Source organism: Xenopus tropicalis, chromosome 10, assembly GCF_000004195.4.
Source record: "Xenopus tropicalis strain Nigerian chromosome 10, UCB_Xtro_10.0, whole genome shotgun sequence".
NCBI classification, from domain to species: Eukaryota; Metazoa; Chordata; class Amphibia; order Anura; family Pipidae; genus Xenopus; species Xenopus tropicalis.
This window is the reverse complement of record NC_030686.2, coordinates 23166630-23181549: the sequence shown is the minus strand read 5'-3', so window position 1 is coordinate 23181549 and position 14920 is coordinate 23166630. Positions and strand designations below refer to the sequence as shown.

The 14920-nt window shown below is 40.7% G+C and overlaps 1 protein-coding gene across 2 annotated transcripts in view; it reads right to left on the bottom strand.

The window, feature by feature from the left end:
• Positions 1 to 14920, bottom strand: part of gaa (glucosidase, alpha; acid) — a 76765-nt gene that overhangs the window by 25524 nt on the left and 36321 nt on the right. For both annotated transcript variants that reach the window (XM_031894381.1, XM_002932515.5), the window contains exons 9-12: positions 8245 to 8355; positions 7830 to 7943; positions 7492 to 7576; positions 6088 to 6205 (exon numbers count right to left, since the gene is read on the bottom strand). In XM_031894381.1, the coding sequence (XP_031750241.1) occupies positions 6088 to 6205; positions 7492 to 7576; positions 7830 to 7943; positions 8245 to 8355 (428 nt within the window). The remainder of the gene's footprint in view (positions 1 to 6087; positions 6206 to 7491; positions 7577 to 7829; positions 7944 to 8244; positions 8356 to 14920) is intronic.

Genomic DNA, 14920 nt, shown 5'->3' with positions numbered 1-14920 from the left:
TGGTATGTTATGAAATGTGGTGCATATAACAAGGTAAAATGCAAGCTCTGAAACTATTTTCAGAAATTTCATAAAAACTTATACCTTCAGCACAGCTTTGCTATTTTGTAGTTTGCAGTAGAAAGACGTATTTAGATTTAACAGAATGTGTACTTTCCAATTTTTTTATAGAAACCGCTTAGTTCAGAAAAGCTTTGATGTTTGGTAATTAGAAGTAGAAAGACATAGTTAGCCATTTTGGATTCGGAAATATCTGTACTTTGTCAAACTATATGGATTCCTGGGGTAAACCTACTGTTTCAGGATTCTTTGGCTTTGGAAGTATGCTGTTATCTGTAATGTTTTTGATCTACAGTTGTAATAAATCCCATTAAACTATACATATCTGGTATTGGCACATTCAAGAGACCGGAGGCTTTCTAAGTCAGCTAGATTTTCCTGCATAAAATTAAAAATTTCTCTGGTATAAATATCTATATCATGAAAAATATCATTTTTTCTTTTTTTGGTATTTAGAGCTCTAAATTTTATTCCAGAACTGTGGAGACACACAGCATCTCTGAATCTTATCCAGAGTATACAATTAATTTCTTAGTAAGGCTGATGCCACACGTGGCGTTTTTTCTCAGCCTAAAAACGCCGCACAAGCCACACAGCCCCTGACTATGGCGTTTTTCAGCCTAGTACTGGTGACGTAGCAAATCCTGTTTCCATGGTGCTAATAGTGCAAAATAGTAAAAAACGCTGCGTATTTCAGCTAGGCTGCCTTTGTGTATACATAGGAATAGCTTGCTTTGCAAATACTGGCGTATTTCAGCCAACGCCTGAAAAATCCGTGCTAAGGCGTTTTCTAGCGTATTTCCGCATTGTGTGGTTTGCTTCGAGTCTTTTCAAGTTATTTCTATGGATGATGATATCGGGCGTTTTTCAGCCGCTGAGAGAATTAGAAAATACGCAGCGTAAAAACGCCACGTGTGGCATCAGCCTAAGCGCCAAAAACAGCAACAAACCAGCATTTACTTGTGAGAGATGCAGGTGGGTTTTCCTCTTGGAATCTGAGGTGCAGAATCTAAGGGGGGAACTGGCAGCACTGAGGGCAGCTGCAAACATGGGGGAGAACAGGAGGCTCACTGAGCAACCACTGGCAGGGGCCGGTGTAGTGGGGGGGGGGAGAAGGGACAGTGGAGGTTAATGAGGGAGACAAATTTGTAACAGTTAAGAGGGGCAGTAGGGGACACAAGGGTAGGGGGGCTGGTTCAAAGCTTGTACAAACCAACAGATTTGCCGCGTTAGGTGAAGATGCTGGGGAAGGCAGCTCTGAGCTGGCGTGTATGGAGCAGGCTGACTCTCAGAGCACCCTGGGAGCCGGCACCTCTAATACAGGTGGGGGGAGTAGTGCTAGGAAGGGAAGGCAGGTTATAGTTGTAGGGGATTCAATTATTAGAAAGGTGGATAGGGTAATTTGTCGCAAAGACCCTACATGCCGAACTGTGTGTTGCTTGCCTGGTGCTAGGGTTCGGCATGTGGTGGAACGAGTGGACAGATTGTTGGGAGGGGCTGGGGAAGACCCGGCGGTCTTGGTACGCATAGGTACCAATGACAAAGTTAGAGGAGGGGGGGAAGTCCTCAAGAACGATTTTAAAAAGCTAGGTGCAAAGTTGAGGGCGAGGACTTCCAAGGTAATTTTCTCAGAGATATTACCTGTGCCACGAGCAACATTAAGAAGGCAGCGGGAGCTCAGGGAGATTAATGCGTGGCTGAGAGATTGGTGCAGGGAGGAGGGCTTTGGGTTTCTCCAGAACTGGGCTGATTTCTCAATCGGCTACAGGCTCTTTGCCAGGGATGGGCTGCACCTCAATGATGATGGGGCAGCTGCTTTGGGGGAAAAGATGGCTAGAGGGTTGGAGGAGATTTTAAACTAGGAGTGGGGGGGGAGGGTGCAGCGGGAAATTCTGTGGTAGACAGGATAGATGAGGTAGTGGGCATAGTAAGGAAAATTGGGGGAGGAGACTTGCTTCGGGATACTGATAATGGCAGGGAGGCCCATAAGTTGTTTAAAAGTCATTCTCACGCCGGAACCAGTATTAAATGTATGTTTACCAATGCAAGGAGTCTGACTGGTAAAATGGGAGAGCTGGAGGTACTGGCGTTGGAGCGGAAATATGATGTGATTGGTGTTGCTGAAACTTGGTTGAATGAGTCTCATGACTGGGCTGTTAATATTGGGGGGTATACATTGTTTCGGAGGGACAGGGGCAATAGGAAAGGAGGAGGAGTGTGTCTGTTCATTAAGCACGACTTAAAAGCAAATATTAAGGAGGAAGTGATGGGGGTAACAGAGGGAGCTGAATCCTTATGGGTTGAGCTTCTCACAGATAGTAAAGAATCTACCAAGCTAATTGTAGGGGTATGCTATAGACCCCCTAATGTAAGCGAAGAGGAGGAGGCCCAGCTCCTGTTGCAAATAGAAAAGGCTGCTAGTTTGGGACAAGTGATAATAATGGGGGATTTTAATTACCCTGATATTGACTGGGGCAATAGTACTGCCAGGACAGTAAATGGGAACAAGTTTATAAACTTGCTGCATGACAACTTTATGTCACAGGTTGTTGAGGAGCCAACCAGGAACAATGCTATACTAGATCTAGTGATCTCTAATGACCCAGAACGTATAGCAAATGTGCAAGTGGTTGAACCCCTGGGTAATAGTGACCATAATGTTATTTCATTTGATGTTTGGTGCAGGAAACAAATTTACACGGGGGCAACAAAGACACTGAATTTTAGGAAGGCAAATTTTAGCTCCTTAAGGGCAGCGCTTCAGGGCATAGATTGGGGCATTATGTTTTCTGATAAAAACACAGAGCAGAAATGGTTGTCATTTAAAATGATATTAAATCATTACTGTTCTCAATTCATTCCATTAATAAGAAAAAGTAGAAGTGTTAAGAATCACCCCATGTGGCTTAACTCTGAGGTAAAGAAGTTAATAGGGAAAAAAAGGAAAGCTTTTAAGAAATATAAGTCAGAGGGGACAGTAGCTGCGTTTAATGATTATAAACACTATAACAAGTGTTGTAAAACAGCAATCCGGAAGGCAAAGATAGAAAATGAGGAGCGCATCGCGGCCGAGGCCAAGACTAACCCCAAAAAGTTTTTTAAGTATATTAATAGTAAAAAGATGCAGGTTGAGGGTGTGGCCCCATTGAGTTATAATAACAATATGGTTACAGCGGATACAGAAAAGGCAGATGTGCTTAACCAGTTCTTTTCTTCTGTGTATACAGTAGAGGAGCCAGTGGGCCAAGTCCCACCCAATAGCTGCACTGTTGCCTCAGCTCCAACTACACAGTGGTTGGCACAGGATATGGTGCTTAAAGGGTTACACACGATAAATGTAAACAAGGCACCTGGGCCAGATGGAATACACCCTCGGGTACTGAGAGAGCTAGGGGCAGAATTGCAGTGGCCCTTGTTTCTGATATTCTCAGACTCTCTTTCATCAGGTATGGTACCTAGTGATTGGAAGAAGGCGAATGTCACTCCCATATTTAAAAAGGAATAAGATCTCAGCCTGGCAATTATAGGCCTGTAAGTTTGACATCCGTGGTGGGCAAGTTATTTGAAGGCTTGTTAAGGGATCACATTCAAAATTATGTAGTGGAGAATGGCATTATGAGCAGTAATCAGCATGGCTTTATGAAGGACAGGTCATGTCAGACCAATTTAATTGCTTTTTATGATGAGGTAAGTAAGAAGCTGGACAGTGGGGATGCAGTAGATATAATCTATTTGGATTTTGCCAAAGCATTTGATACCGTTCCCCACAAACGACTGCTTTCTAAGCTAAGGTCTATTGGTCTTAGTGAAGTCGTTTGCACATGGATAGAAAACTGGCTACAGGATCGGGTACAGAGGGTGGTTGTTAATGGCACATTCTCTACTTGGAGTAAGGTTCTCAGTGGGGTCCCTCAGGGTTCTGTACTGGGTCCACTTTTGTTTAATTTGTTCATAAATGACTTAGGGGAGGGTATTATGAGTAATGTATCAGTGTTTGCAGATGACACAAAACTCTGCAGACCAGTCAATTCTATCCAGGATGTGACATCCCTGCAGCAGGATCTTGACCAACTGGCAATCTGGGCAGCTAAGTGGCAGATGAGATTTAATGTGGATAAATGTAAGGTCATGCACCTGGGATGTAAAAACATGCAAGCCCCGTATACCCTTAATGGGACTGCACTAGGCAAATCCATAATGGAGAAGGATCTTGGAGTCCTTGTAGATAATAAACTTGGCTGTAGCAAGCAATGCCAGGCAGCAGCTGCAAGGGCAAACAAGGTTCTGAGCTGTATTAAAAGGGGTATAGATTCACGGGAGGAGGGGGTTATTCTTCCCCTTTACAGAGCACTGGTAAGGCCCCATCTAGAATATGCTGTTCAGTTTTGGTCTCCAGTGCTCAAACGGGACATTATTGAGCTAGAGAGGGTCCAGAGAAGGGCAACTAAGCTGGTAAAGGGTATGGAAAGTCTCAGTTATGAAGAAAGACTGGCCAAGTTGGGTCTGTTTACACTGGAGAAGAGGCGCTTAAGAGGTGACATGATAACTATGTATAAATATATAAGGGGATCATATAATAACCTCTCTAATGTTTTATTTACCAGTAGGTCCTTCCAACGGACACGAGGGCACCCACTCCGTTTAGAAGAAGGGAGGTTCCATTTAAATATTCGGAAAGGATTTTTTACAGTGAGAGCTGTGAAGTTGTGGAATTCCCTCCCCGAATCAGTCGTACTGGCTGATACATTATATAGCTTTAAGAAGGGGCTGGATGGATTCTTAGCAAGTGAGGGAATACACGGTTATGGGAGATAGCTCTTAGTACAAGTTGATACAGGGACTGGTCCGATTGCCATCTTGGAGTCAGGAAGGAATTTTTTCCCCTCTGAGGCAAATTAGAGAGGCTTCAGATGGGGTTTTTTGCCTTCCTCTGGATCAACTTGTAGTTAGGCAGGTTAGGTATAGGCATTATGGTTGAACTTGATGGACGTATGTCTTTTTTCAACCCAACTTACTATGTTACTATGTATGTATGTAAGGACACCAGGAGGTTTTAATTTAAATGCAGCTCATTCCCTAAATGCTCTGGTATTGTATTCGGTCTGTGCTCAAATTTAAAGAAGGAGATTTCAATTAGGTCTCACCAGCCCTAGTAAAAATACAACCAATTTGAACTGTAATATCCTTATGGTACACTGATGCAATTCAGCACCTGTATTTATAAATCAACCCCATAACATTATTATTATCATCATTATTAACAACATATTGTGCAGCATTTCACAATAAATAGGTAAATACATTCAACATACAAGAAAATATACAAAAACAACCAATAAACAGTACAAGAGGTAAAGGGTGGAGGGTGTTATTCTTCCCCTTTACAGAGTGCTGGTAAGGCTCCATCTAGAATATGCTGTCCAGTTCTGGTCTCCAGTGCTCAAACGGGACATTATTGAATTACAGAGGGTCCAGAGAAGGGCAACTAAGTTAGTAAAGGGTATGGAATGTCTCAGTTATGAAGAAAGATTTGCCAAGATGGGTTTGTTTACACTGGAGAAGAGGCGCTTAAGAGGTGACATGATAACTATGTATAATATATAAAGGGATAATTTAATAACCTCTCTAATGCTTTATTTACCAGTAGGTCCTTCAAACTGACACGAGGGCACACACTTCTTACTGTGAGAGCTGTGAAGTTGTGGAATTCCCTCCCCGAATCAGTCGTACTGGCTGATACATTATATAGGTTTAAGAAGGGGCTGGATGGCTTTTTAGCAAGTGAGGGAATACAGGGTTATGGGAGATAGCTCTTAGTACAAGTTGATCCAGGGACTGGTCTGATTCCCATCTTGGAGTCAGGAAGGAATTTTTTCCCCTCTGCGGCAAATTAGAGAGGCTTCAGAGTTTTTTGCCTTCCTCTGGATCAACTAACAGTTAGGCAGTTTATATATAGCCATTATGGTTGAACATGATGGACGTACGTCTTTTTTCAACCTAACTTACTACATTACTATATTCACTTACTAGTGGGTGGCCACTGCCTCAGAGAGTCCATACAGATTGTGAAGGTTGTAGTGTGAGGATAAATGCTGCTGACTGGAAGCACAGATGGTGGTGGAACGAAGTGAGCCTCCAACTACCCCTGGGGACAAGATAAAAAGGGAGACAGAAGTTACTTGTAGAAATGTTGTCAGGTTGGTTTGTAGGCATTTTGATTTAGAATAGACGCAGGCAACCTTTGGCCTTTTAGCATTAGTTTATCTAATCCCTCCAAAATCCCCTAATAACCTAAAGCTTGTGATACAATGAAAGATCCACTGGTTTGGCGAAGTTATCAAACTAGCAGACCTTTCCCCACTGTAAATTTAAGATTTTTAAACCTGTCCAATCCAGTACACGGGAACCTTAAAGTATAGGTAATGAAAAGCTAGACTTTTGTTATTTTTTCTATTGGAGTCTATGGACATCTTTTTGCAGCAAAACCTGGCAAAAAAATTTCATCATCACTATCTGTGCATAAAATAGCATTTAAGATGAACATTTCATTTGATATGATTGTTTAAGATAACTTTTACTCAACCTCATCAGACCCAATTACAAATTAAATGAGAAATTTTACAAGCATCAACTACTTTCACAGCCCCACCTCAACTGCCAAATATGTGGATAAAACTTTGTTGGTAGCTGTCATGTATGGATGCCAGGACCTGACTGGCTTTCAATGTATAAGCTTATATTTTGCAATTTTAGCCAGGGAATGAAAGTGATGCTGCCAGAAATGGTGTCTAATAACCACACTGCACTCCTCTGCCAAAATTGTACCTCATACTTATCCTGTCTAATATGCCTGGCCCAGACTGGCTCACCTTGTTACAATCTACATGTATTATCCAACATACTTGTAGGTTTTTTTGCATCAAAGAATCACTTAAATGAAAGCTTGAACACAATTTTGTCCAAGGGACAAACACATAATTCTACACTGCACCTTGAGTATCAGGCTTGGTTTTGGGAACTTTTTTAAACAAGAAATTATCTAAAAAGCTTTATGTTCCATGGATGGTGTAGCTGGCCCATTCAACTATGAGCTTGCAGTATCAATCATATACTGGAGACACTAGTTCAATTCCCTATCGCAACTCCTATTGACCCTGGCCAAGTCACTTAACCTATTGCGAAACAGCTTAATACGTCTTTAATGAGTGCCTTGATTGCTATAAAAACCCTGTAACCCTCATTATAGAAAAGTGCTATATAAATAATTACCCTTTCCCTTTTGCTTGAGGACTCTTTCATTCTCGATTATGATGTAGCCTTTTATTTATAAATAAAAACAATGACAATAGATGAGGGGTGGTAAAGATTAATTGACCTTGATCTGTTGAGTAAGTTTGACCTTGGCACCTATAGTAGGTAGAAATGACTTACCAGGAACGTAGGGAGGGTTCTCCAGCTCATTGTTGGGGCATCCATCCACTGAGCCCTGGACAAAATTTGAGGGCTCATTCATATCCTGTAAAAATAAAACTACAGGGTGAGGAGAAAGGGATAAAAAGCATCATAAAAATCTGCAGAACTACAATGATTTCCTTCAAAATTAAAGATAAAATGCAGTGTTACACATTGTTAGGATTCTATAAAGAAAACATTCTCTTGCAATAGTAAAAATTAAATATATTATGCATCTCATTAAGCAGATTTTTTAAATGTAGTAGGTTAATATCATAATATCTTGTAAAATAAACATAATTTAATTAGTAACTTACAATCCAAATCCCATCAAAGGGTACTTGGTCATGGAAAAGCTTCACCATATCATACCACCAGCTAAATGTCTCTGGCATTGTAAAATCAGGAAATACAGTGAGGCCAGGCCAGACCTAAGAAGATGGAAAGAAACAGTAAAAGATCCAAGCCTGAAAAGTGCTAATTCTGGTAGGAGTAGAGGACACTGTCACACAAATGTGTGATGCACTGAACTCACTGTATCAGATTCGGCTGAATCCGAGCCCTAATTTACATATACAAATTAGGTCCACATAAGGGTCAAAGAGAAACATGTTCATGTGACTAAAAAGGAATCAGTTCGGCCAGGCACTCGGATTCATCCTAATCAGAATACTGCTTTAAAGCCGAATCCCAAACCAAATTCTGAATTTGGTGCACAATTATGCCCATTACCTTCCCTACAAGGGGTTTTCCTTCATCATCAGTGATAAACACTCCTCTCTTCAGGCCATCATCATATGGTGGGTAACTCCCAGGTGTGTTGGAGCTGCTGATCGCTGGGTCCTAAAGGAATGACAGATTTAACTGGATATAGTGCAATATAACAGGCATGTCAAGAGTATAAAATAATGGAAAACTGATCTCTCACATAAACCTTGTTAGAGATAAAAGTATACTGTTAGGAATGTGATGTGAGGTTACTGGCAAGGCATGAGTTAATGGCACTGCATGCAGGGCAGGAGTTAACAAGCATTGGGGGAAGTAACCTATCAGCAGTGAACATAGGCCTTTTAAGCTCTGAAAATGAACACATCACTGCCAGTTCAATTTGGCTTTAGTGTGATCAAGTACAGAGCTCTCCAAGTGTTCATGAGTGCTAGTTAGAGTGAATCCCTGCAACTTAGTCTTGTCTGTTCTGCTTAGCATTGCACCTGAATTGCACTCATTTCTGCATAGATTTAACCTCCCACTCTGAATATACCCACTGCTTGTTCCCCAGTCGGCACCACTCTGAACCAAATTATTTACCCTGCGCAGCTTGGGTCTCCTGGTGTTCCGCTACAAGCAAACTGGTAGTACTGAGTTTTTCCCTTTAACTGCCAGCTGTTTTGGTCAAAGCGGAACTTGTATTGCCAGACAGTTTTTGAACATTTTGCACTGTTTCACTTTAGGGGCCTTTCCTCGGGGGGACTTTTAGTTTACCCAGGAAAACAATATATCGTTTTTTTCAGAACAACCTAAGCTTTCAAAATATGGTAGAATTTTTGTGTAATTCCAATTCTGTAACAAGATATAGGCTTCTAAATGTCTAAAAATGCAAAAATTTTCCTTAATATAAACACACATACTAGAAACAAAAATTATTTTATGCACAAATATACAACTGATTTGGAAAGTCCCATGTCTCCTGAACTTGCCAATACCAAATATATATAGTTTTATGGAGATTTGCCACTTGTATAGGTCAAAAACTCCCAGCAGTACATTACCAAATTTCCAAAGCACTGCTACAGAAAGCTGCATACTTTAGATTTCAAGGACAAAATTTTCACTAACAGAAGGTTTATCCCAGAAAATTGTACATTTTTGGAAAGAACAGATTCTGGGGAATACAGAATAGGCACAACTGTCTGTCTACTCCAAACTATCAAGTCGCAATGCTTTCCTAAAGTTATTGGTTTTTATCAAAATTTTTGATTTTTTTTAAAAAATTGCTTCAAAGCTTCCAGTCTAAAGTATCTTATCTCCTACAGGTCATAAAATAACCAAATAAAACACCCTAAATATGAACGCCAGGGGTCCACTGAACAGTTTGATGCCCAATATATATAGGTTTACCTAAGTATGTGGCATGTAGAGGCCCCAGTGTGAACATACCCCCATATGATCAATAATTTCTGTTATTTCAGCTCCAGCAAAATCAACACATTTAAATCATTTATGTGGGATAAAACTAGTTAAAAATATGCTCACCCCACAAAGTCATATATTTTTGGAAAGTACCCATTCCCCCGAATCTAAAATGGGTACCCATGTCTTTCTACTCCAAAGTACCAAGCCACACAGCTTTTCTAAAGTTAGCAATTTTGATGACATTTCCAAAAATCCCCTCAAAGCTTCCACTTCGCAGCATCTTATCTCCCACATAGTGTTAGGTACCAAGATAAAACACCCTGAATTTGAACGCCAGGGGTCCACTGAACAGTTTGATGCCCAATATGTATAGGTTTACCTAAGTATGTGGCATGTAGAGGCCCCAATGTGAACATACCCCCATATGATCAATCATTTCTGTTATTTCAGCTCCAGCAAAATCAACACATTTACATCATTTATGTGGGATAAAATTAGTAAAAAGTATGCTCACCCCAGAAAGTCATATATTTTTGGAAAGTACACATTCCCCCAAATCTAAAATAGGTACCCATGTCTTTCTACTCCAAAGTACCAAGCCACACAGCTTTTCTAAAGTTAGCAATGTTGATGACATTTCCAAAAATCCCCTCAAAGCTTCCACTTCGCAGCATCTTATCTCCCACATAGTGTTAGGTACCAAGATAAAACACCCTAAATATGAATGCCAGGGGTCCACTGAACAGTTTGATGACCAATATGTATAGGTTTACCTAAGTATGTGGCATGTAGGGGCCCCAATGTGAACATACCCTCATATGATGTATCATTTCAGCTCCTGCAAAATCAACACATTTACATCCTTTATGTGGGATAACGCTACAAAAAAAGTACACTCACCCCAGAAAGCCATATATTTTTGGAAAGTACACATCCCCCCGAATCTATAATGGGTAAACATTTCTTTTTGCTCCAAAGTAACAAGCTGTAAAGCTTTCCTAAGTTTGCAGATTTATATGACATTTAGAAAATCGCATAAAAATGTTGCAATTTGCCGCATTTATCTCACACAATTTCTTGTGTACAAAGGCAAATCACCCCAAATAGGAACACCTAAGGTCTACTGAACAGTTTGATGCCCAATATGCATAGATATACCAAAGTCTGCGGTATGTACTGACCCCAAAATGAAAATAGCGCATATGGATTTCTCGCCTGCCAACTCAGCTTTTGCACACAGAGCCCCCTGTCAGTGTATTATGTGCAGTAACCCCCCCACTAACTATACAGAGACCCCCACAAAACCACATATTTTTGGAAAGTACACATTCTGACAAATCCAACAAGGGTAAAGAGTCCTTTCTACACCAAAGTACCAATCTGAAAAGCTTTCCTAAAGTTATTGGTTTTTATGATCTTTTCAGAAAATCGCCTAAAAATGTTGCAATTTGCCACATTTATCTTACACAATTTCTTGCGTACAAAGGCAAGTCACCCCAAATAGGAACACCTAAGGTCTACTGAACAGTTTGATGCCCAATATGCATAGATATACCAAAGTCTGCGGTATGTACTGAACCCAAAATGAAAATAGCGCATATGGATTTCTCGCCTGCCAACTCAGCTTTTGCACACAGAGCCCCCTGTCAGTGTATTATGTGCAGTAACCCCCCCTAACTATACAGAGACCCCCACAAAACCATATATTTTTGGAAAGTACACATTCTGATGAATTCAAAATAGGCAAAGTTATTTTTGTACACCAAAGTTACACCTGGCAAAGCTACGCTAAAAACAGATTAGGAACACTTATACAGGGATAAAATGCGATAAAACCACAAAAATTGTGCAAATCAGTGCAACAACAAAATAAGTCACCTGACAGTGTAATTAGTGGTCAGAATATCTGATCCAATAGTCACGCTGTCAAAATAAACAGTTTTTAGGTAAAAGAAACTAAAAACAAAGTGGTAAGATTAAAAAAAAAAACAAAAAAAAAAAAACAAAGTGTTTGTGTATACATGTGTAAAAGTTGTGTTATAGTGTGTAAGTGTGTATATGAGTGTAAATAAGTGTATAAAAGTGTGAAAAATGAAAAAAAAAAATGCTAAAATGTGTGCTGTGTGTAAATGTATGTAAGTGTGTATAAATGTATGTGTGTGTGTAAGTGTGTAAATGCAAAAAAAAAGTTAAGTCCTTACCTGTCCTGAAGACCCGATCGCCTCCACTTCAGTGGCGCCGGCGCTGGGGGGGAAGTAGGATGAGCATCTGCTGCTTCCTGGAGGGTCCTGTGACCCGATCGATCGCAGGACCCTCATGACAGCCCCCCTGGCACATTGCCCAGGGGGGCTGTCATTGTTAGAAGCTCTCTGCAGCGGCAGCACATGCCGCCGCTGCAGAGAGCAGCGCTTAAATGCCAACGACGTATGGGACACGTCGTTGGCGTTTAAGCCGTTTTACTGCCACGACGTATCCCATTCGTCGTTGGCAGTAAAAGAGTTAAGGTTAATGTCAGACATGGTGTATATATTCAGCAAGCTGAAAACCGCTTGCCGAAAATACCACCATATGTCTCCTACCTGTGCCTGCACCGGAATGAATGGAATATGCTCGGGTGCAGGCACATGTAGCCAAAATACGCATGAAAATGCGAGACTTTGCATTCTCTCACGTTTTTATGCAGATATTGGCTACATGTGCCTGCACCTGAGCGTATTCCATTAATTCCTGTGCAGGCACAGGTAGGAGGTGTATGGCGGTATTTTCGGCAAGTGTTTTTCAGCTTGCCGAAATATACGCCATACGCCTGGTCTGACATTAGCCTAAGAGTTGCCACACTAATTACTTACAGCGATAAGTTTGACAACACTGTTAGTTTTCTACAATTGTTGCCTTCAGCCACTGGAATCTGTGACTTAATATCAAGTTGCTGCATGTTGTAACATATTGAACTGGCCTACAAAATGGATCCCGCCTAGGCCAGCCAAGCCATTGCAGATTTGCATCTATGGCGCAGGTGCAGCAGCTTCATAGCCATGTGAAAAGGTGCCCCTTCCCAACAAATATTCAGGTGACAGGAAGACCTTTAGGGGTTTTATTAACTAATCTTTCTTTGTGTGTACAAATAATAGCTTTTTATCGTTTCTAGCAGCTGGTCAACATTACCCACAGCGTGGGTTAGACCGAGCGCTGGCAATCTTTTCCTTTCTTTTATTAACCAATGCAGGTTAAGTTTTCAACTACAGCCCCAACAGAATTCCAGTGATTCCTGCAAGGTGGGACTTATTTTGAGGAGAAGCATTAAATTGGGCTTCTCCCTTGATTGAGCAAAAAAAATCAGATTTTAATGTTTTTTTGGCAGCCGTGTCAACCATCTTTGATAACCCCAATAGACTGGTCACAGCAGAAACCATCTTGCTTCATCTGTCTCAGGGGCAAAAGTCAGTAGCAGAGTATGCCACTAGTTTCAGGAGGTGGGTAGCAGAATGAAAATGCCCAGAGATTCCATTTCAGGAGAGGTCTGGCTGATAGGATAAAGGATGAATTGGCTAGGGTAGATGAACCCAAAGACCTTAGCTCCTTCATCCAATTGTGTGACAAAATGGAGACATTTCACGGAAAGGCTCATTGAGAAGACAGGAAAGAACTCATTAGCGTCTTCACCTATTTCTTGGTTAACCAGTAATGAGGTCTCATGGAATCCAGGTTTAGGAGAGGGAGCTATGCAGATAGGGTTCATCACCTATTTTGTCTAAGAAAAAGAAGCGGCGCAGAACCCAGAGTATTGTATTGCGGAGGCAAGGGCCATTTCTCAGCAAAGTGTCCTAAAAAGTTGTTGAACTTATTTTAAATGTCTCTCCTTCAGTGGTTAATAATGCCAGTTATCGGACAGTGTGTATTACCTTACAGACAGACAGACTGAAGCAAGACCCGGAGGAATTTTGTTTGTCTAAGTTTGTAAACCAAGGCTAACCTCATTGGGTGACAGAAGAGATAACTTTTCGGTTCCTTAACATGTTAAACTCTCATTTAACTGAGATTTCAGACAACATAAATACAAGGAGGACACAAATTAACTTAACCCTGCCCCTTCAATTTCTGATAAAAAAAAAAGAGGCAGATAAGCTTCCACCACACCAGCTTTATGATTAGCCCAATTGATTTGTTTCCACAGCCCAAGATTCCCTATGGAAGAATATTCAACTTATCTACCAGAGTTGAGAGAACTTTAGAAATATATTGAAAAGAATGTTGAGAAGTGGTTTATACACTCCTCATCCTCACCAGCTGGGGCTCCTATTTTCTTTGTTCAGGAGATAGATAAAACTCTACAGCCCTGCATAAATTATAGAGAGTTAAATAAAATAACTTGTACATAGAACTACTAGAACATGTACCCTTTATCACTCTTCTGCAAACTACTCAATCAATTGAAGTTGGCTCAGATCTTTACCAAACTTGACCTCAGAGGTGCCTATAATCTAATTTACATCCAAGAGGAGGACGAGTGGAAAACTGAATTCCGAACCCAATATGGGAAATATGAGTATTTAGTTATGCCCTTTGGGCTACGCAATGCTCAATGATCTCTTAGACTGGTTCGTAATCATCTGTTTGGATGTTAAATTCATTTTTTCAGAAGATCTGGAACACCACTGACAACATTTTGCAGAAGTGCTGACAAGACAAGCTAGAGAATTCCAAATTTGAGTTTGGGGGTTGCAGATGGACCTGGACAAAGCTCAGGCAGTCTTGCAATGGCCCGTCCCAACAGAGTAATTGAAGGCAGTAATTCATAGGGTTTGCAAATTTATACAGATCCTTTATTAGGGGCTTTTCATCCATTGTTGCCCCTATTACACATCTTATAAAGGGCTTCCTTTTCAGTTCACTAAGCTTTTGATAAGCTAAAATTATTGTTTATATTCGCTGCCATCTTGAAACACCCTGAAAAATAGTTTATTGTTGAAAATGACTACTTAGATTATGCAATAGGTGCAGTTTATGCCATGGCCTTAAATTTATCCTCTATCCTTGCACTTTTTATGTCAGAAAAGTCAGAGAAAAATTAATAAAGAACTCCTAAAAATTAAAATTGAATTAGAGGAATGGAGGCATTTCCTGGAAGGAGCTAGGCATTCTATTATGGTATTGAAGATCACAAAAATTTAGAGTTTTTAAAGACTCTTAGGCGACATAATGCTCATCAAGCCAGATGGTCCTTGTTTTTCTCATGGTTTGACTTTTGGATTTCCTACCGTCCAGCTAATCGGAA